The sequence below is a fragment of the Suricata suricatta genome, chromosome 1 (assembly GCF_006229205.1).
Source record: "Suricata suricatta isolate VVHF042 chromosome 1, meerkat_22Aug2017_6uvM2_HiC, whole genome shotgun sequence".
NCBI lineage: Eukaryota > Metazoa > Chordata > Mammalia > Carnivora > Herpestidae > Suricata > Suricata suricatta.
In genome coordinates, this window is record NC_043700.1 from 160617509 (window position 1) to 160640463 (window position 22955).

The 22955-nt window shown below is 36.9% G+C and overlaps 1 protein-coding gene and 1 long non-coding RNA gene across 3 annotated transcripts in view; one reads left to right on the plus strand and one right to left on the minus strand.

Annotated features, from left to right (window-relative positions):
* LOC115298123 overlaps positions 1–10507 on the plus strand; it is a 23562-nt gene extending 13055 nt beyond the window's left edge. For both annotated transcript variants that reach the window (XR_003911611.1, XR_003911610.1), the window contains exons 5-6: positions 3625–3766; positions 10348–10507. This is a non-coding gene — a long non-coding RNA (uncharacterized LOC115298123). The remainder of the gene's footprint in view (positions 1–3624; positions 3767–10347) is intronic.
* TMEM33 (transmembrane protein 33) overlaps positions 10109–22955 on the minus strand; it is a 20559-nt gene continuing 7712 nt past the window's right edge. Inside the window, exons 5-8 of the mRNA XM_029946490.1 lie at positions 21958–22025; positions 20420–20553; positions 16179–16262; positions 10109–11432 (exon numbers count right to left, since the gene is read on the minus strand). Of these exons, the coding sequence (XP_029802350.1) occupies positions 11303–11432; positions 16179–16262; positions 20420–20553; positions 21958–22025 (416 nt within the window). The 3' untranslated portion in view covers positions 10109–11302. The remainder of the gene's footprint in view (positions 11433–16178; positions 16263–20419; positions 20554–21957; positions 22026–22955) is intronic.

Sequence of the window (22955 nt, forward strand, 5' to 3'; positions counted from 1 at the left end):
TCTCTGTCACTATGTTAGGTAACATTATTTTTAAAACACCCTTCTACTAATGTAGCTTTAAATACAACAATCTAGGGGCAACTGGGTGAATGAGTTGGTTAAGTGTCCAACTTTGGGTCAGGTCATGATCTCACAGTTCATGAGCTCGAGCCCCGCATCGGGCTCTGTGCTGACAGCACAGAGCCTGGAGCCTGCTTTGGATTCTCTCTCCCTCTCTCTGCCCTTTGCCCACTCTCTCTTTCTCTCTCAAAAATAAACATTTAAAACATTAAAATAAAATAAGACATTCTAGAAAATGGAAGGGAATGGCAGGGAAGAAAACTCTACCCCATCATACATACATTAATGATTTAGATCCTGTATTACTCCCTATTTTTCAAAAGAGAAAAGATGTGAAGTATGGTTAAATGCTTTACCCAAGGTCACAGATCTGTATGAAGGAAGCAGTTGCTACTGAAATCTGGGTTCTGGCCAGATTCTGTGCTCTTACCATTGTGTCACAATTCATATAACCTCTGGACAAGTGAAAATTTTATAGAACCGGGGTAGGGGAGAAAAATGGGAAGTGGTCATTAATACAAACATCAATGATTACTATACACTACCTGGAAAACAATTAGTTATTTTCTGTTTGGGATATAGTTAAGTGGGAAATTATGTTAACTATTCAAGTTATTCAATGAAGCCCTTCAGAGGACTGTTCTAAATTCTAGATGATGATGACAATCATGGCGCAAAAATGGTTTAAGCCTTCATATGTAAAGTACTGTGCTGAACACTGTGCTGGAACTCATTTTACCTTCTCACAATGTATGGGGTCTTAGTAACCCCATTAAAAATATATTTTTTAATGTGTATTTTGAGAGAGAGAGAGAGAGAGAGAGAGGGAGACACAGAATTCCAAGCAGGCTCCAGGCTCTGAGTTGTCAGCACAGAGCCCAACGGGGGGCTCAAGCTCATGGACTGTGAGATCATGACCTGAGCTGAAGTTGTACACTCAACCAACCGAGCCACCCAGGGACCCCAGTAACCCCATTTTTTAGGAGAAATCAATCACGGGGCTAAGAATTGACTGAAACCAGGTCTATTGGGCTTTCAGAGGCCTAGAGGTTGGCCATGCTCTACTGCCTTCCAGTGATAATGGTCTCATCTCCACGACTTCTAGGTGCTTCCCTTGGGATAAAAGAATGAAGTCACTCCTCATTTCTCGCAGATTCCGTAAAGAAGAAAGAATTGTAATTCTGGGCCTCATTCTCCGCAGAATACAGATAAATTTAGTTTTGAGCATTTCTTGGGCTATTTTTGCATCCTTCTTATGCATTCATTTGGGATAGTTTACCAAGCACATGTCTTAGAATTTTTGATCATTTACTAATTTTGAAGATGTACTTGTGGAGAGAGCTCTCACAATTCCAGAAGCTGATCTGATTTGCCCAGTCATAGGATTTTTACTTTCTGTGCCTTTCATTAGCCTTTATATCCCTGGAATTGTGAAAGTTGAAAAAGAAAAGAAAAGCTAAATGTCAATATAAGGCTTTGTGTTTTAATAGGGTGGGGGGAATGAGGGATTCTCTTAACAGGTCCACTTTCTTTTTCGCCCAGAAAGGTGTTGACTTAAAACAGGATAAGGCAAGTTTTAACTAAACACTGACTCACCAAGAAGGATCTTGGTAGTTTTTTGATTTTTTTTTCTGTTTTTTTTATTTATTTATTTTTGAGAGACAGAGAGAGACAGCATGAGCAGGAGAGGGTCAGAGAGAGGGAGACACAGATTCTGAAGCAGGCTCCAGGCTCTGAGCTAGCTGTCAGCACAGAGCCTGACACGGGGCTCGAACCCACAAACCGGGAGATCATGACCTGAGCCAAAGACAGAAGCTTAACCAACTGAACCACTCAGGCGCCCTGAAGGAAGTTTTTTAAATTCTAAGAGTCCCAGACTCTCCTAAAGTAAAATGAGAAGCGTATACAATGTAGCAATGTGTACAAACTGTTACAGTGTACAAATATGCTCACTTAGATCCTCAAAACAATTCTGTTGGTCACATTCTGCAAATGAGGAAATTGCGGCCCAGGGAAACTAAGAGAATCTCTAAAGATTGTAACCCCGTGTGGACTTTCTGACATTATTCCTGATGTACACATTTGCACCTCCTTGATCATGCTTTAACACTGAGCTGGTATGTGGGTTGATGGAGTCAACTGGAGAGACTGTGAATAAAGAGCTCAGAGAATATGGCAAAGCATTTATTTTTCCCATGGAGTCTCTTACAGAGCGTATCACAGAGCCCACCTTGGATAGACAGGAGTCCCATTTCTAAGGGTCCTCACCTCTCCTCCATCTCCTTTCCTCTAACCGTCCCTTCTCCCCAGTCTTTCCCTGCCCCCTGCATCCCATTAGGTCCCCATTTTTTTTAGTCTATTTTGAGAGAAAGAAGTGGGGGAGGTATTATTTTGGAGGTTGAGGTTTGGCAGGGTAAACGCAACAGAACAATGGGGCAAGTACTGAGGACACTGCGGAAAGGTTCATGAGTCGTCCGAGGTACTAGAGAAAAATGGAAATTAAGGAGCATCTGTGGACGGATGGTTCATCCATATGCCTTCCAAAGGTGCTGGGGGGTTTTCACTTAAGCTGAGCTCCAGGCCTCGGGGAGCAGCTCCTTCTGGCTTGTCTTTCTGCACCTCAGACTAGGGGGGAAAGGAACTGAGCCCCGGGCCACAGGGGCTGAGGCTCGCCCCCGGCTCGCGAGGTGCCCGTTCTCCTTTCCCTTCCCATCTCGGGTCAAAATTGCAAATTGTCGGCAAGGGAGTAGGAATAAGATTGAAGCTTCGCATGGCTCAAACTTCAGTATTTTCTCTACCAAAAGGGACGTGGGTCAGGGACACGGTCTGTAACAAGGATGGAGCACAGGGAAAAGAGATGAGTTCTTGGGGTTAATGTGATCTGGCCCTATTTCCCAGGGCAGGAAGTCCACGGTCTGGGACAGAGCTTTTCACTGTTAAAGCGTGTGTACTGGCCAGGAAGACCACAAGTTGGCTGCCTGTTGCCGAACTGGGTCGACAGAGTGACTGGGAGCATTAAAATTTTTCAGCCTGAACGCGCTGAGGGGAATCATGTGCCTTCCCGCTCAGTTTAGTTTCCCGTTTCTCCCGGCAGTCCTCCATCGGCTTCATCCACTCTTGTCAGAATCCTATATACGTTGGCATGTGTGGCATTATCCTTTCAGTGTATTTTCTTTGGGTAATAGTAAGTATTTTGTTGAAAACCTGGGATTCTGAATATTTGTTTCTTTTTAAAAGCCTTGTTCAACATTCAGGGGAAAAAAAATCTCCAAAAGATTCTATGTGACATAATTTACAACCAGATTTACTAAGTAGTTAATTCCAACCCAAACCTGCTTTGTATTTTCAAAGGGCTTTTGTATATTCCACGTCATGGTGGTGAAAAGACAGGGGATGGGCTAAACAGTCTTATCAATAAGATTATACAAAAATGACACTAAGATATGTGAGCAGTGCTAAGTTCTACTGATGTCTGGCAGTGATAACATTATTTCAAGGAAAAAAACTTGAGTATCTTGTATAAATGGCTACGTAATCCCACCTCCCTCCCTTCCTTCCTTCCAGCATGGCAGGAGATCCACTTAGAAGAGAATCATTACTGATAACAACAACAACAACATGTTTACTCACTAGAGAAGTGTATCTCCTGTTATCCCTGCTCAAAACTTTGAAGACCTGTGACAAGTGTCTACAATGACCTTCTGAGGTGGGCAAACAGCAAATGCATGGAGGTATCTCCTAAGTATTGAATGATTTATTCTACAAATTTTGAAAAAATAAAGAACCATATGAATACCCCTATTACAATGGTACAGCCATGGGCTGTGTTTCCTTAGACTATACACTTAAGACCATAAAAATGCACATTCAGAGAGCATGATCTGAATAAGGTTGTATTCTAACAATTTCCTTCACAAATTACCAGTCAGGAATTTTAGTTTCTCAGTCTTAAAACAGAGACAAACAGTAGTGTCTCTATTGTCTCATAAATATAGTGAAAAAATTCATTAGCCCACTTAGACATCTTGAAATAGTAATTATTAACCAATGATAATAGTCTATGAACTCTTTACAGCATCGAAAGGTTGAAATCATGAGTAAGAAGCCCTTCATAATCTTAACTAGTATTTAATGTAAAAACCAACTGGAAATAAAATCAGGAGTCAAGCTATGCCTCTCCCTTCTAAGTTTTTATTATATACAAAATGAGAGCCATTTGAGTTTTTCAGAAAATTTTCCACTAGGGGGCAGCTTGCTTTTAATCTGAATAAGATCCTAATGTTTTAAAATTTGAGAATCTGGTAACTCCCAGTATATAGATGAAAAAGTAAAAATGACTTTATTAACCTGCTTCAATGTTACTTGAGCATTTTAATGTCAAAGGGTTAAAAAATACTGATGTTACTCAAAGCATATTAGTGTTATATAAATATCTATAGTTAAGTATAGCCACAAAACCATTTCAGGGCAACTACAATTAACATAAAACCCAAATAATAATAAGGCTTACAGACCTTTGACTTTACAATATTAAAAGGCATAAACAAACAAACCCTCTGGTAGGCTCTAATTTTTAGAGTAAATGTTTAATTACTCCCTTCCAAAACAATATTTTATTCCCAGCAATATATCCATATAAAATTTTTTTCTAAAAGCTGTTTCCTTATTTTTAAAGACCTTTAAAAAAAAAATCTCTACACCCAATGTGACGCTTGAACTTGCAACCTCAAGATCAAGAGTCATACTCTCCACCAAATGAGCCAGTGAGGCACCCCTGTTCCAATATTGATTAAGAAATGTTCTGCTTTTGTTTAAAATTGAGGACTGCCCTTGGGAAAGAGAAATATGAAACTCACATACAAAATATTAATTCAAAATAAGCCCAACAGTTCTATCAGCCCCAAAAGGAAATTTAGCTCTTTAGATAAGGGAGTAAATAAGGAAAGTTTCTAAATACTTCAAAAAAAGAAATATATCTTTTGGGCATTTCTAAACTGAACTGTAAAACATGAATCTGATAGTTCACAGCATCAGGACTATTTTTTCAGATCAGAGAAACCTGCATATACAACTGTATCTTTTATGAGTTAAGGATGAAAAAAAATACATCTATTTTATTCTAGATCACTGCCAAGTTTCAATTCTTTGTCTCAGGGTTTTTGGTTATTTAAATGAAATGGCCTATTACTCTTGGAACTCTTGGTAGTAATGGTTGTAGACAACCAAATCTGAAGAATTCAACCGAAAAAATACTAAAAACTACTGACTTGTACAGTACTTTGCTTAGTAAAAGTCGTTCAAATTGCCACAAGAAATACCTGCCAATTCTACGCACCTAGAAGGAAAATACATTCCTCTATGTTATCATGTGTTGATTTAGAACTGTGGCTATGTTGTATATTGTATATAATTTTAGGGTTATATAAATAATTTATCCTCTAGGCTATAGATTTCACTACACAATATAGGTACAGAAGCAAGCCAACAGAGGAGAGATCCACTAAAATCTTTTTCTTTTCCAGTTTTACCTTAGACCACAAAATTACAGCATTTCTATTATTTGTGATGAGCCAAAAAGAAAAGAAGTGCTCAAATTCACCTTATCCTAACAATAAAGCAATGAAGCGCAATGGAAAGCTGAATTCTAACTGTAAATGTTTTCTTGCAACATAACATTTTCAAATCTGCTTAAATCCAGAGAGATTTTTATTACACAATTTGATTTTTACATCAATAAAATCTTAGATATATAACAATACAGATGAAGGAACAAGAACTTAATTTGTATTGAAATAAATATTAGATATACAAAGCACACAGAGTGAAAAGGGGTCACAATAAATTAAAGTGGAGACATCATTTTGCTCAATCACCAAAGAAAGCCCTTGACACTTCCAATTTCGCACCATCAAATTTATCATTCTTGCTGATTTAAGCAGAACACAAAACAAATATGGATCCCAGGGCTTCCTTCACAGGTACCAGCATAGATAATTTACTACAGTGATCCAATTTGGAAATCAGTAGGGACCAGTAAATCACTGCATAAAAGAAAGAGCGAATGAGGTCCTTTTTCCTTAGTGTCAGCAGGCTATGATTATTATGTTTATTAGATTTTCTTGAAAGGACTTCACATTTTCTCAAATATTCAGGAGAAAGATATTTCCCCTCTGAGCCCTACATTAGCATTTATGTGTGCTGGTCTTGAATATAGGAGAATGATGAATTTTTCAATTTATTCTATAAATTTATACAGTCTGGATAGTATTGGCCTGAAGAGTAGAACTCCCCAACCTGTACAATATCAGATATTAAAAATGGATTCAAGAGAAGTTACTAAGAAATGCTGACATACTATATATACAAATTTTTTAGTTCAATATATCCCATGATATGGAGCACCAGAACTAATGCATTTATAAATCAAGCAGTTCCTTACGACTCTTTCTAATCTTTGTGACCCTTTTGCATTTGTTCCAATATAAATACATCGCAAATGTTAAGTGCCCAACACTTTGCCCATTTGGTCTCAACTTACAAATATATATGTAAGCAAAAAATCATGTCAAAAGCAATTGTTCTATTTTAAAGGTACAAAAGAAAATTTGGAATTCAACTGTCATGAACCAAGAAAAACAAAAAGTTAGTTTAAAAGGACTGAGCCTATCAAAAAGTGAGCTTTAAGAAGGCTGTGAAGGAAAATGTGCACCGACTCTTGAGCCTTTTCTTCTTCTCTAACATAACTTAATTTTTAGATTCCAGCAAAAGTATCTTTCAATTTTATCACTTTTCTAAGAAATAATCTGCTTTAGATTAAAAAAAAAATACTGTACTTCATCTCCTGTCACATCAACTCAAACTCAATGCAGTCGGTTTTCCTATTTGTACGGCACAGGAGAGGGGCTCTCCAGAGCGAATCCCCCGCACGGGAAAAACGGCAGTTCCCGCTAAGAACCCACCTGAAGACTGCCTTGGAAGATACACACGTCCGAGAATAATTACTATCAAGAATCCTTCCACACTTTTAGCAGCTTCTTTCTTATCTTTAATAGCAGATCCAGTAACAACTTTCCTCTCTGAATTTTAGAAGAGGACTGCTCATTAAAAACACAAACAAATGAACAAAACCCTGGGACTGATTCCTGGATCTATAAACACATGCCTTTGGTATACTTACCTACTAACTACACTGTCATTTAGCCTCTGCAGAATTCTCCTAATCCTAGAGAAATTCCAATGAGGTTTAAAGAGAAACTAGCTGTGTCTGCAACTCAAACTTAAAACTCTAGGTACCACCATTGACACGATAACCAACAATTTCAATATGCTTTTGTATTACTGTGAAACCTCTAAATCTTAAAAAGCTGAACTGGCTATACCTTGTATACCTACAAAATGACCATGAAAAAATTTTAAGTACCATTTTTCTATATACCTGAAATGAAGGTGAAAGAACAAAAAGAACAATTTTATAATTAATGTGCTTAGGTAATTTAGGCACTATTTGCAAAGAAAACAAAACAACACAACAGAGCCCATGATCGGAATAATGCTGCTCCCAATTGTGGCCTATAGTACCATTGAGCCAGAAAGTAAACATCAACAGGGTACTACTTCCAACTTTTCAACATCTCACTATTTTTTAAATGTACTCATGTATGGAAAATATTTGTTGGGTTCTGAGCACTTAGGTATTAAAAAGGGTCATGGAATTCAGGTCCTTAGTTTTATGGTGGACCCAGCACTTTGGGTGGCATTTAACCTTCCAGCAGGGCCTGTGAAACAGCTTGGGGGGGGAGAGGAGGGGCTACTTGAGGAAAGAGTGCCACCTACTGATCATATACGTCACTGTCGGTGGTGACTTTCTCCTCTGAGGTTTCATTACAGACTGAGAATCAAAACTGGTCTAAATTTGGGTGGTAGCTCTGAGGCTAGCAGATCCTAGGGGGATGTGGGTGGGCGTGAGTGGGGCAAGAGTTGCAGAATCACTATAGTAATAAAAATAAATTCCTTAGGATTAGAATCTTTAACCACAATCCCTCAAAATTAATTTTATTCACTCTGATCTCAAACTTTACAACAAATAGTCTCCCGGTTCCACTTATCTTATTACATATACTCATTTTCCTTTCCAAAATGATTAATATTCATATCCTAAATATACAAACCTACTCAGAATTTTCATGGTGATTTTTAGAAACCATCTAAGCTTTACAATTCAGTTATAAAGAGACCTCCTAAGTCTTTTGTAACTTCTGGTAGAATATCCGCATACTTCGATTTTCCCTGTAAGGAAAGTTTCTAAATATCTAAATTTAATTACTTCCTTCCTTCCATGAGTATGTAGTTTGGTGAATTTTGTTGCAAGAAAATGTAAATACAAATTTTGATTTAAGAAATTTTTCTTTGGACTGATACCAAATAGAGTTTAAATTCATGAGTAATCAAATATACAAAAGGAATACAGAATTGTTGTTATAACAAAAGTAGGTTTTGTGTCAGGCTTCCACCTGTCCAAGGGGGTTTCACTCAAAAAGTGCTAGAAGGACAAGAAAACTACACCACTTCCTAGAGAATTAGATATTCTGGATGTTAACGCAACCTTTTCAAACCTGGAAGTAAAACAAGTTCATCTATGCTACAGTTTCTCCTACTTCATTCATTCCATATACTGCTACTGTATTTCCTTAATTTCAATTTGATAGGTGTACATATTATGCTATAGTTTCAGATGCCAAATCAGCTGGTTCTGCATATTTATATTGCAGAATTCCTAGCTACAAGCTCATGCAAACTAAACATCTAGTAAGGCTCAAATGGTAAATTTGCTTTTTCATGAGTTGAATATTTTGTTTAAAAATCAAGCCTTCCTTTAAAGAACAGTTACGTATGAGCATATCAGAAATGTAATCCTGTTACATGATACAAAGGCTCAATTTTTAAAGCACAGAATGTTCTAGATTAAATTGTAAGTTTTACTGTTAAAATTCTTTTTGTTAAAACCAACATGAAATCATTTCTTATAGGGAAACCTTTTTCACCAAGAGTAATTTCCAAACTAAAGAGGAAAAACTCCAAGGCATCCTTACTGGTCATTAAAAGTAAAAGACAATTGGGGTGCCTGGGTGGCTCAGCCGGTTGAGCGTCCAGCTTCAGCTCAGGTCATGATCTCACGGTCTGTGGGTTTGAGCCCCGCATCGGGCTCTGTGCCGACAGCTCACAGCCTGGAGATGCTTCAGATTCTGTGTCTCCCTCTCTCTGTCCCTCCCCTGCCCGTGCTCTGCCTCTCTCTCTCAAAAATAAATAAATATTTTTAAAAATGTTTAGTAGTAAAAATAGCTCACAAAAAGAAAATAAATGGAAAAAATGGTGAAATCTGATAACTGCTAAAACTTTAATAGTATTGTTCCAAGGCTACTTTCTTAGTTTTGATAAATATTGAATACTTGTGTAGGATTTAAATATAAAGGGGAGCTGAGTAAAAGGTAGACAAGAACTCTCTGTACTATTTTTTTAACTCTTCTATAAATCTAAAATTATCTCCTGATTTAAAAAAAATTGTAGAAAAAAACAAGTAACTTAACAATAAATATACCTTCAGCTGCCAAAATTTGATATAATTCAAGACTTATTTTTAAAGACATCATTAGAAATCAATATACTGTTTACTTAACATTATAGTCACTTTATTGCTCTAGAAAATTAGTTCTTAAAACCATCAGATTACATATATAATGACAATGAGGCTAGCCACCCACCCACCCACCCACTCAGTCAACTATAGATCATGAGGCTGCTTTTCTAACTTAGTAGGTAAATATTACAAAAATACAAAAACGGTGGTTACAGTTGAGCTATCAAATAGACTCACATTTCCAGAGATGAGAAAGTTGAACAAACAGAAAACTGTTCCTGACAAGTTACTAATGAACGTATCTGAGAATTCCAATGACATGCAGACAGAAGAAAACCGGTTACAAATACCATTACATTACTGTGTACTAAAATTTTTGCAGTGTTTTAAACATTCCCAATCATGCAACAGTAATAAAGATCAGAATGAATTTTATAAAGAAGTTGACGGCAGCTCAACAAACAGGATTCAACATATTATACTCCCAATTTTACCTATGCATTATGAAATTAAAATGCACACTATTCCTCACGAGTCCTCTCCAGCCCCCTCCCCAATCAATGATCTTACCTATAAACCTCTCCACTTAACCTTTTAAATCAGATTTGATGGTAAGTATGTAATCTACAGGATACTCTTCATTATGATTTCAGAACAGACACCGAACACAGGCATATGCTCAATCTTCAGTTACATTCCTTGCAAAAGACGTCTGAGCTGCTGCAACTGTCTATGAAAATTCAAGCCTAAGAAACCGAGAGAACTGGCAGTCAAGAATCTCGTCTAGGTAACTCTATAAACTACTTTGATACTGATCATCTACGTGTCTACATTTGTAACAGGGCTTCCTAGTTTCCTAGTTGAGAAAGATTACTTTAGTGGGTCTCCGCAAGGAAAGCTGTGAACTACCTGCTCTCCGAAACAGTAGTGACGCCAGATATTTACCCAATTGGCTAAAAAGCTTAACAGTTCAGCCTTTAAAAAAAATATTCAAAGCCACATTAAGTAATTATGGAAATAAAATTCTGGAGGGTCACAGTGTAAGACGCATGCAGAATTCCTCTTATAATGGTACATCCAAATAAACCCTAACAAAGCAGCACAAAATCAATTAATAACAATTTGAAATTAAATAGTAAATGCTTCTTTTAAGATCATCAACTAAAATTACTGAATGACAAAAGAATACTGTCTCAAAATATAATGAATTCATGTATGTTAATATTACCACGATGAAATCATGCCAGATATAAATTCAGGGTACCCATTAGGTTGAAAGAAATTTTAAACCTGCTTTTACAAGAGAAATAAATGTACTTCATGATAAAGGCACAGCAGCATTTAAAAACATTTCTGATACATTTACCACATGACAGAAACTTCCATAATCATTAACAACACAGCACAGTAAAATTTTCTTGGGGAACTTTTTAAAAGGCTTGATTTAACATGCCAGAAAAATGATTACTTTTCCGTTGAGATGCATTTATGTAAATTATGTAAATTGTATTGAGGTCAGTTTTACACCTGGAATTAACAACCCCTAGCAGAAGTACCAACTGCTAATAATGCTTATTTATATTATATATAACTTAGCTGGATGTTAAACTACGCAACTGTTGGTGCCAATCTGCTTATAAAAGCAATACTCTGGAGACAAAGTCTTCTCACAAACAGCGGGCAAGCAGGTTTCATTATTACATGTTCAACAACAATCCTCAGTTCATTAAACAAGGTCCTGCAAGATAAAATAGTTTTGTTTCAGAAACACAAGGAAAAAGAATGCAAAGCAAATGCCGATGAAGGAATGTCCCACAGCCATTAAAGAATCTGAGGTAAAAGAACTAGAACATGTAGGAAATACACAAAATAAAATTCTCACAATCAACATTTGGGTCTTTGGTTTGTGTGCACTGGGGGGCTGCTGAGAGAGTTCATGTAACAAACACGTCTAACAAACAGTTATCTTGGAGGGCTGAGCCTAGGGGTGATTTATATCATCTTTAGAGTCATATCTTCACATTTAACTTAGGTAAACTCACCTACTTCTAAAAAAGAGAACAAGGAAGTGAAAATGATACACCGTGGGCAATTCCACCTACCACTTCCCTTAAACTACTGCCTTACACGCAATGCCTCTCGGAGCCTACCCATCTATAAAACAGGAATATGTACTTCGTGAAGTGAGTCAGAGGGTAACTTAAATGAGACAGAAGATGCTCAATAAAGGCCATTTCCCAGTTGGACCACTCCACTCATCACACCAGCTTATTTACCTGCAGACTGTAGTCTGACTCCTTAACACCTTATGCCCTCCTCCTGGTCCTTTTTTTTTTTTTTTAATGTTTATTTTGTTGACAGAGAGAGAGAGAGAGAGAGAGAGCGAGCGAGCGAGCGCGCGCGCAAGCAGGACAGGAGCAGACAGAGAGGGAGACACAGAATCCGAAGCAGGCTCCAGGCTCTGGGCCATCAGCATAGAGCCTGACATGGGGCTCAAACCCACAAACTGTGAGATCATGACCTGAGCTGAAGTCAGACCTTAACCAACGAAGCTGCCCAGGCGCCCCTGCTCTCCTAGCCATAATTGAATCTTCTGCTTCGTCTCCTCCGACTCTCTGGCATGACTCCTAAATTCCAGTTACGTTGTACACTGATTTCCAAACAGGTAGACGTTAACTGTGCTTGCTGCCTCCAAACGACCCTTTATTACACAGTATATACATGACACATAAATTGTGTAGGCTAACAGACACAAAATCATGTATGCTGGCTGAACTGTAATTTTTAAGAGATTCTAAATCATCAGAAGTAATTTTGATTGCCCACTTTCTAATTTTCACTTATGTGCTGTCTGTTCTACCTTTGTGTATCTTCAGTGTTATTTCGCTGGTTAGGAAAAAGTAAAAATCTATAGTTTTTAAAAAGGATGTAATATGCTCTTACACAAAAGCAGGAAGAAAACTGGGAAAGACACACATTTATCCAAACGCCTCCCCTTCCTGTATCTATCTATGGGACGGACCCATTATATACAACTCTCCTAGGTTCTCAGGCCAGAAGCTTGAGGGCTTCCTTATCTTGGTCTTCTTCCCTAACCCCTAACTTCCTACCTCTTTAATATCTTCCAAATTTTCCCCTTTTCACTTTACCATGGAACTAGTTCAGGCTCTGGACTACTCTCACAGTCTCCAATTCAGTCCTCTTCTCTTCCTGGGAGCCTGTAATGCATCTTTAGATTTCTAAATCAGATTTTATCATGTTCCCAAACTCTCCACAATACGAACTTCAAATGCTCTTCCTATCTTGAAATGAAGTCCAAACCCTTTCATGCTCTGGTCCCTGTCTTACCCATCCAGGCACAGATCTTCATGACTTCCCTTATACACTTCCTTAACTCAAGCAACATGCACTTTCAGGGACCCATGTGCCAGAACTGAGACTTCAAACGACCTGACTTATAGTCCTACCTCTTCAGTGAATTCTCATCTGCCTCCCTCAGTTCTGAGCTTTCACAGAGTCGCCATCATCACACTGACCTACACAGCTGTGTAATTCACGCAGCTCTGTCTACACAGCTGTGTAATTCACTCAGCTCCATGTCCCTACAAAGCAGGTACTTTAATCCTGCATAAAGTTGTTATCACCAACACGCAATCACTCTTTTGAATAAATGACTCAAATAAATAAAACTAGACGGCCCCTTAAAAACACTCTAATCCAACCCCTGAGATTAAAGATGACGGCTGAAGAGGTGAATGGCTTGCCTACTCACTTGGCTAGTTCTTTCATTCCTGGCTCTATCTCTAGCATAATCTGGATCAAGCCAGAGTTCCTCTGGAGCAGCACTGACAACAGAAGTGTCAGGGATGACAAAATGTCCATCTGTGCTGTCCAATACAGGGACCATCAGTCACACACGGCTTTTGAGCACGTCAAAATGGTTAATATGACTCAGGAAAAGAGTCTTAAGCTTTATGAATTTTAAATAATTTGTATTTAAGTGGTCAAATGTGTCTGGTGGCTGCCATGTTAGACAGCAGAGTCTGGCCAACCTACAAAGGACTGATACCACTAACCTGAGAATGAATATCGTAAATGAATACGGTACAACTGGCAAATATAGACAGTCTCAAAATCCCTAACAGAAAAAAAGTGTAGCATAGAAAATGTAGTTCTGTCGATGTTTATCAATGTTTATAAGCTCAAATACTTCCCATTGCCTTTTCAATTGTTTTGGTTTGTTTTGTGTGCGTACGGGAGAGCTTTGAAAACGTTTATTAAGACGCATTTGCGCTACCTGGATCCACTAATCTCTGTTCATGTTTTACCCGCCGGCACTTCCAAACCCCCCCGTGTGCTATTCCGACTTAGGGGTATGCGGGGAAAATGGGAGATGAAGAGGGTATAAAGAAGCAGAAAAAAGCAAATCTGCTGATGAAAAATGGATATTAGGCCAGGGAGCCTGAAGATAATATCTGAAATGAATACATGAATCAGAAAGAAAAAGGGCAAAAACTCAAGGAATCAAGTAAAACTGAGGGTTTATTGGTGACTAGGGACTCAATCTATGTCTGAGGGCACCTGGGTGGCTCAGTCGGTTAAACATCCGACTCGGTAGCTGCTCAGGTCATGATCTCGTGGGTGTGAGCTCTATCTCCACACTGGGCTCCACATTGAGCCTTGAGCCTGCTTGGGATTGTCTCTCTCCCTTTCTCTCCACTCCTCCCCTCTCTCTCTCTCTCTCTCAAAATAAAGAAATAAACTTAAAAAAAAAAGAATCTATGTCTGAAGTAAGCTCTATTTTAGGAAGGGCTGTAAGAAAGAAAGACATTGTCTAACAGAGCATAAAAGCCCCTCAAAACATAATCAGAATCACAGAAAAAGGAAAATAAAATATGAATTAAGAACATAACAATCTCCCTGCAACCATACTACACTATTTGTTACCTAGCTTGGATTTAAATAAAGTTTAAAAATGTGTAGAAAAAGGAACATAACAGAATCTAAGCTCTTTTAAAAGATTACTTTATTTCATCCCTGGGAGGAGGGGTTCTTCTTTACCAATGAAGAAATTAAAATTTAAATAAGTTAACCCAAAGTTACACACCTGGCAAATGATGGAGACTAGCATTCAATTTCAATTCTTTGTAATTTGCTTGTGAAAATACAATAGGGATCATGCTATTACACTCATTGGATTTCTGATGAATCTAGTACACAATGAATTTATTTTATTTAAAACAATTTTTTTAATGTTAATTATTTTTTGAGAGAGAGAGAGAGAGAGAGAGAGAGAGAGAGAGAGAGAGAGAGACAGAAGACAGAGGAGTACAAGTGGAGAAAAGGCAGAGAGAGGAGGAGACACAGAATCAGAAGCAGGCTCCAGGCTCTGAGCTGTCAGCACAGAGCCTGACACAGGGCTCAGACCCACAGACCACAAGATCGTGACCTGAGCCTAAGTGGGAGGCTTAACCGACTGAGCCACCCAGGCGCCCCACACAATAAAATTATTTTAAATTTGAAAACAAAAACTATGTTAACATTAGTATCTCAGTAACATATCTAAGAAACTATTGAAAACCGCTATTCATTTCAGTTTTACTCTAATTTCTGACATCGGCATGCATAACTTACTGTATCATTTAAGCCCCCAGTCCTGAACATTAGAGTGATTCATTAAACTATTTCTCTGCTTCCTCAATTTTTCCACTCCAAACTATTTTGCACAAAGCTATCAGAAGAATACAATCATGTCCAAACCATCATTCCCATACATCTAAAAGATAAATTCCAAAACTTCTTATCCTGAATTCAAGAAGTTTTAGGATATGGCTCCAATATACCTTTTTAATCTTAGCTGCAATCACTTGCCATTCAGAATCCCCGTTACAGTCAAGCAGTTCTGTTCAATCCCCCCGAAACATGGCTTGTTCCTTCTTGTCTCTGAACTTGTGCTCTTACCCTCATCCTACCTAAAATGCTTTAACTAATGCTGTCTATTCAAAGGTTTTAATTCTTCTTGAACAAATTAAGATTTCTGCTTTGTGAAACATTCATGGGCTCTTTTACCTTCTGGCTCAATGATTTTTCCTTCCTGTGGACTATACTATTGACATGATAAAGCAAACATAACAATTCATCACAATGGTTTGTGAACACTGTATCCTGAACTATTGTTTCCTTATTATCTGATGCATGCTTTTGCTTCTTCATTTAGGAAAGTTCCTTGAGACCAAGACTCATGTCTTAAACATCTTCAAATTTCTTAAACTTGAATACTATTTTAGTGGAGGTCAAGGTAAATCTGGTCTGTTTCAAAAAACAAATACATCCACGTCCTTACCAACCCTACTAATGGCTGGAACTTAAATTTACAACAGCACTTGCTTCTAAACATAAAAGCTAAATAACTCTTAAAAGTTATACATACTAGATTTCATAGTACTCTCAACAAATACAACATTTAAACTAATCACCAGCTTACCGACAATACGGATTTCTTCGAGAGGAATACCGAAGAGTGAGAAATCTATAGTAGATAAAAGGCTGGAGCAAACTCCCTTGACCACTGAAATAAACAAACACAAGGATAAGAAATATACGTTATCAATTCATGTATCTACTCTCAAAACTTAAGGCAATTTAATTGGGGAATGTGTATATGTGTGTGTGTGTGTCTTCATTCATTAAATGGTCAAGATAATATCTATCATGTCTTAATCAAAGTTATTCTTAAAAAGGAAATAAAAATGTGGTGCCTGGCTAGCTCGGTCAGTAGAGGACATGACTCTTGATCTCAAGGTTGTTAGGTTGTGAGTTCAAGCTCCAAGTTGGGTGCAGAGCTTACTTAAAAAAAAGAATGTACATGATTGATAAAAAGTTAAATGTTATTGTTAAAAGTTTTGTAAACATGTATTCATGTATTACTTCTAAAAAGTTTAAAAGCTACTAAATCAGAAAATGTATAAATGCTTCTGTAATTACCACAGTACTTAATCATCAAATTGTGAAACTTTATAACATAGTAAATGAAGTGTTTCATTTTATATAAACAAACAAACAAAAAAACAATGAAATTATACAGGTCTCAGGTAAAATTACATAGCCTATTCTAATTTTCTTGGTTAAAAAGCACAATCACAATACCCAAGAGCCACATACTTACTTATGAAATTCTAAATCAATAATTTTTTCCCAGGAAAAACTCTCTGGATTAAGACATTCACTACAAATAACTACAAATTAAATGCATCAACAACTTAACGTGGATAGTGAGGTAGTAGGGCTAGCATATCATCTTTATTTGGTAGATTTAGTATGCAACTACCCAAATCTGGATTATGGGAATACAGCAACTTTGAAGACTGCAGAGTATAAAACTATACACATTATTACTACAGTGTTTTAAAACATTTTTTGAGGAAATATATTAAAGATGTTAAGGGTGGCTTTTTAAGTTAATTTTTGCCTTTTGTTCTAAATTGTGCTATTACTTTCAAATATAAATTTACATGTTCTAATCACTAAACTAAAGGTGTTACATACATTTTCCCTACTAAATCCTGTGACAAACTTTTAATTCTTCAGTGAAATATACACATACTATATAAAATACAGAAAATAAAATTCAATGAAAATCAAATTTTCCATCATCCAAGTTAATTTCTTCCTCCAAGTTACAGCTCAGTCTCTAAAATACCCTTCCAGAAATTTACATGCACATGTGTGTATAGGACTAACACTAATACAGTGCTCACTTTACAATTCACTGAATCCACTCACTCTAGGAGGTGTGGCTTTATCATTCCCATTTTAATTTTTTTTATAGTTTATTTATTTTTCAGACACAGAGAGACAGAGCATGAGTGGGGCAGGGGCAGAGAGAGAGGGAGACACAGAATCCGAAGCAGGCTCCAGGCTCTGAGCTGTCGCACAGAACCCGACGCGGGGCTCGAACCCACAAACTGCAAGATCATGACCTGAGCTTTAGTTGGACACTCAACTGACTGAGCCACCCAGGCGCCCTGACCATTCACATTTTAAAGATGAAGACAGTGAAGCATAAAAAAATCATATATAAGTCCTTAAATACACGCACACACACACCCCAAAATATAAAAAGGGGAACACACTAAACAATTCTTAAAAAACTTTTAAACTGATTATATCTTGGAGATCATCCTGTTGTAACACATAAATTTACCTCATTCTTTTTATAGGTTCAAGCAGCTCATCTTATGCATTACTATAATGTAACAAACTCTCTACTGAAGAATAAAAAGGCTACAAGGAGAGCATCCTTTTTTCTTTCTTTATACCCATTTTCATGTACACATAAGGCAAACTCGCAGACTTTACACTCATTTTTAAACACAAAGCTAGACACAGTGCTGTGGAGAAAAAAAAACCTGAATGAAGCCATCTAATATTTAGACTGTGCTTCTGTCATGAAGGAGGCATCAAAGAAACAATGATTTTAAATTGTTTTTAATTTTATACTTTGTGTTATATGCAAGTGACATACTAAAGCATCAATAGCTTTTCCTACTAGGGATTGAATAAAAAAAAAAACCCTTATTATCCTACTTTAATTTTTTAGAAAAACATCTAGACTTAATACTTCTGGAAATTCTCTTTTAAAATAATCTAAAAAATTAAAATCATTCAGTTTTCAAATTTAAGTGTTGCTAAAAAATTTTTAAGTTTATTTCTTTATTTTGAGAGAGAGAAAGGGTGTGCACATGAGCAAGCATGAAGAGGGGCAGAGAGAGAGGACGGAGAGGATTCCAAGTATGCTCTGTGCTGACACTGTGGGCCGGATCTCACAAACCACGAGATCGTGACCTGAGCCGAAGTCAAGAGTTGGAAACGTAACTGACTGAGCCAACCAGGCACCCCTAAAATTTAAGTTTTTTATATGTGAAAAATCAATGCTCAAAAGGCGAAGTTAATGATTATTTAATTAGAGTCCGAACGCCCAACACCCAGTAAGAAGTCTTCCCCTGTGCCATTACAGGCTTTACTTTGGTTCTGTTTTCTAGCTTGGGACCCTACGGCTTGAGCAACATGATCCTGGAGTTTCCAGAGAACAACATTGCTTAAAAGAATGGAACAGAGATGTATTTATGAAGGAACCTGTAAAACTGTTTCTAGCTTATAGATTGCTAAAAAAAAAAAAGTCAGACATGCAAAAATCTCACTAATTAGAGGCAATGAACACTAAAATGAAGTATCCCATAAACAAAAATGTTTTTTTCAAATTATTAAGATTATGGAAAGCAGGTAATACAGACATCTTAGACGACAATCTGGCATGGTCTAATAAATATAAAATGCCCTTAGCTCAGACTCAGTAAAATCAATCCTGGTTTACAGAAAACAGTGGCACAAGGTATAAGCAGAATGGTCAAAAAGAGGGGCGCGTGACTGGCTCAGTTGTAGGAACATGTGACTCTTGATCTCAGCACCTTCAGTATGAGCCCCACGTTGGGGGTAGAGATTACTTAAATCAAAATTTAAAAAAAAATTAAGTTAAAAAGATGTTTATGCATCAGTATCTGGAAAAGCAAAAATTTGGAAACAAATGTTTCCCCATTAATAGGGGAAACAGGTAGTAAAATGCAGCATATTAACACAACCAAACCCTACAGAGCCATTAAATGGAACAAACCAGAACTGTATCTATGAACATAAATAGGTCATGAAAACAGCAAGATGCAGACAAATGAGGCATTATGGCACTGCTGGTGTAAAATAAAAACTATACAAAACCAAACCACATACCCCGTTATATGCATTTTCTATGCATCTGTATGAAATTTAAAAGTACCACATGCACATATACACATACCAGAAGGAGAATATAAGACTGCAACAAGGATTCACAGTAAATGATAGTTTAGCATTTATCTATAATGTCCTACTGCTAGAGAAACTAAAAATTGAAAAAGCAACAATCTAAGCAGAAATGTCGTTTCATTTTTTTCCTGCTAATTTATTCTTTTTTTCCAATTTGGCTTTGAAACTAGTCATTTTTTCCCCTACGACAAAGAAGATAAACACGTAACAGAGACAGAGGAGAACTTCTGACTTGGTAGCCAAAGCTTATGCCGCCCAGACTTATCCTCTCCTTTTATTTATTTACATATATATTTTTTCACTGTAATTACCCGGTGCTCATCACAAGCGCACTCCTCAATTCCTATCTACTTTACCCATTCCCCCACCCATCTCCCCAGAAATGTAGTTTTAAAATTTAAATGCAAGAATCTTGATAGGAAGGGTCAATATTAGTCTTATGCTCTAATTTTTAACGGGACAACTTACTTTATTCATGCATTACTTGTATAATTAAGATACAAACCACACACGGAAATGATAGTGGGCAACTATTAATACCAGACCATAATTTTTCTGCAATTTTTCTAGAAGAAAAATAATCTAAATAATGGTAGAATGCAGTAATCTAGGCTTCCCAAGATTCTTTCAAAAATAGAGGTTCTTAAATTCATTTTCAAAATGGTAAATAGTAAATCACAAAGAACGCTAAGACACATAAGTTTACCATAATCTCAGGTTCTTTCTCTATGATAAAATGAAAAAAATGATTGCCATACAGATCAGTATCTATTTCAACAGATTTAAGCATGATAAACAAAATTTGAGTTATTATATTATGATCACTTAGTCATCTGTCTCCCAAAACCAATGTATTTTTATTCTTACCTAAAAAGCATAAAAACTGTAGCAGGCATCAAGAATATTTCATTACAAGCAATGAATTTCAGAATATTCTGTTGATTAGCACTTAGTTTATCCAAGACAGATCTCAGCAAAGGTAAACTATTTGAACCCTTCGCCTAAAACATAAGAAAACAAGCATTAGAAATAATGAGGCCTTTTTTAACTTAAAAAACATTTTTTTAATGTTTATTTTTGAGAGAGAGAGAGCATGAGTGGGGAAGGGGCAGAGAGGAGACGCAGAATCTGAAGCAGGCTCCAGGTTCTGAGCTGTCAGCACAGAGCCTGTTTGGAGGCTCAAACCCACAAACCATGAGATTATGACCTGAGCCAAAGTTGGACGCTCATCCAGCCTAGCCACTTATACACCCCGCAGAGCATTTTTGATTATTCAGTTATTTTCTTTCTTTAGATAAACAGTATAGCCAATAGGCAAAACAACTAGAAGAAAATTATTTTAGAAATGAGAACATAAAATGTACAAAATAAGATAATAGTATGTTTTCCTTCATTGTTGTATTTTGTGTATTTAAAATTAAAAGACGATTTTAGTAAGCCATTTTCATGCCTTATTTTTGTAAAAAAGACTAGATTATTGCACACACAAAAAATACTGGTTATTTCTACTAACCATAACAAAATCTGGCTACCTAGTGACACAGTTAAGGTATTTGTGACTCTTTAGCTAAATAAAGGGAAAAAATTACAGACCCAATTACCGCTATGACCAAAACACTATAGGAATAAAGAAAGAAAACCTCTGGACACTTGCCTGCATGGCTCAGTCGGTTAAGCATCAGACTTCGCCTCAGGTCATGACCTCACGGTTCATGAGTTTGAGCCCCACATTGGGCTCTGTGCTGACAGCTCAGAGCCTGGAGCCTGTCTTCGGATTCTGTGTCTCCCTCTCTCTCTGCTCCTCCCCTGCTCACACTGTCTGTCTGTCTGTCTGTCTCTCTCTCAAAAAATAACAAAAAACATTAAACTTTTTTTAAAAAAAGATAAAGAAAAAAAGAAGATGGCCAACACAAGGCAAACATTTGGATATTTTAATTCAAATGACAGTGCACATGCAATCTGCGTGGCACAATTAACTGGGGCTTAATGTTCTAATCTAGGAATAAGAAAACATTTTAGGGATATTTTAGTTCTGAGAAATTCAGTACACTCTACTTACCTGGTATGTTAAAATTAAACAATGACAGCAGAAGAGATCTCTGACAACTTATACAATTGTCAAAACTAAAAGATAAAATTTTTTTAAACAGAAAGATGTATTTCAAACTTCAGAAATTCCTCTGGGAGCTAGGAGGTAATCTGCAATATAATCCTTTACCTATAAAATGTATTTTGTGAAACTTAAATACAAAATTTCAAACTTAAAACTTTCAAATCACTAATAATTTACAAGTTTCTAGGGAATGGAGCAAACTTTTATGACAAATGGCAAAACGTCTTTGAACTAAAACTCATGCCAACAACCTGCAATCCAGGAGTCAAAAAAACACCACAGCTTTACTTACATCAAGAACCTTTTTCGTATATGTGGCCGCATGAAGCAAAGAGAATAACAACACAGGAAAAATACTCACTGAAGAAAACAATTAAGGAAAACATTTAACATTTATCAAGTACTTGGAAAACAAGCTACGTGTTATGCCCGACGGCATAGCAGATCGGACACGGCATCTGCTAAAATGACTTCAGTGACGGCTTCTGTTTTACCGATACACTTTGCAACCGAAAGAAGCTTTTTTTTTTAAATCTATAAACAGTTTCAGTTTCTAAAGGTCTGTTTTTTAATGAAGAAAATTAAAGTGAAAAAAATTGTCCTTTTCTATTAGTTAATAAAATATTGTAAACATTTGCTAAATTAAATCGAAATGAATATATGACAGCACTTAACCCCAACAAAGGCCATCCTGGTCAGAATAAGTTGGCCTTCCACTAGTCTCCGGCACTGCTTTCCTCATCACAAGTGCTGAGCAAAGTCTGGAGGATGGTTTAAAAAGTACTTCCCCGCGGGGACCTGACTGGCTCCGTCGGTACAACATGCGACTCAGTCTCAGGGTGTTTAGTTCGAACCCCACGCTGGGATAGAGTTCACATAAAAAAAAAAAATAAAAATAAAAAATAAACTTTAGTCTCAACTAAAGATCTTTCATTATTTCTTTCCTACAAAAACCCCATTATCTCTCTCCTACAAGATCCCGATTATTCCAAAATACTGTACCTATCAAGATTGTCCAGCCGTGTGCTCTCAAACTGTATGAATAAAAAGTGTGTATTTGGGTTTGTGCACAGTTAATTCAAAGTCTCATCAGTTTAATTACAGACAAATCTGAGTTCAATTGTTTGGCTTTATGTCATGGATGAATATACAATTTTCATTCAGCTTTTTGGAAAATAAAAATTGCTTAATAGGCCCTGTTTATTACTCCAATTTCTGCCTGGCCAAGAAAAACGAGAGCAAAAACACTGTCAAGTACTTTCATAAAATGATAGAGACTGTTCATCCATC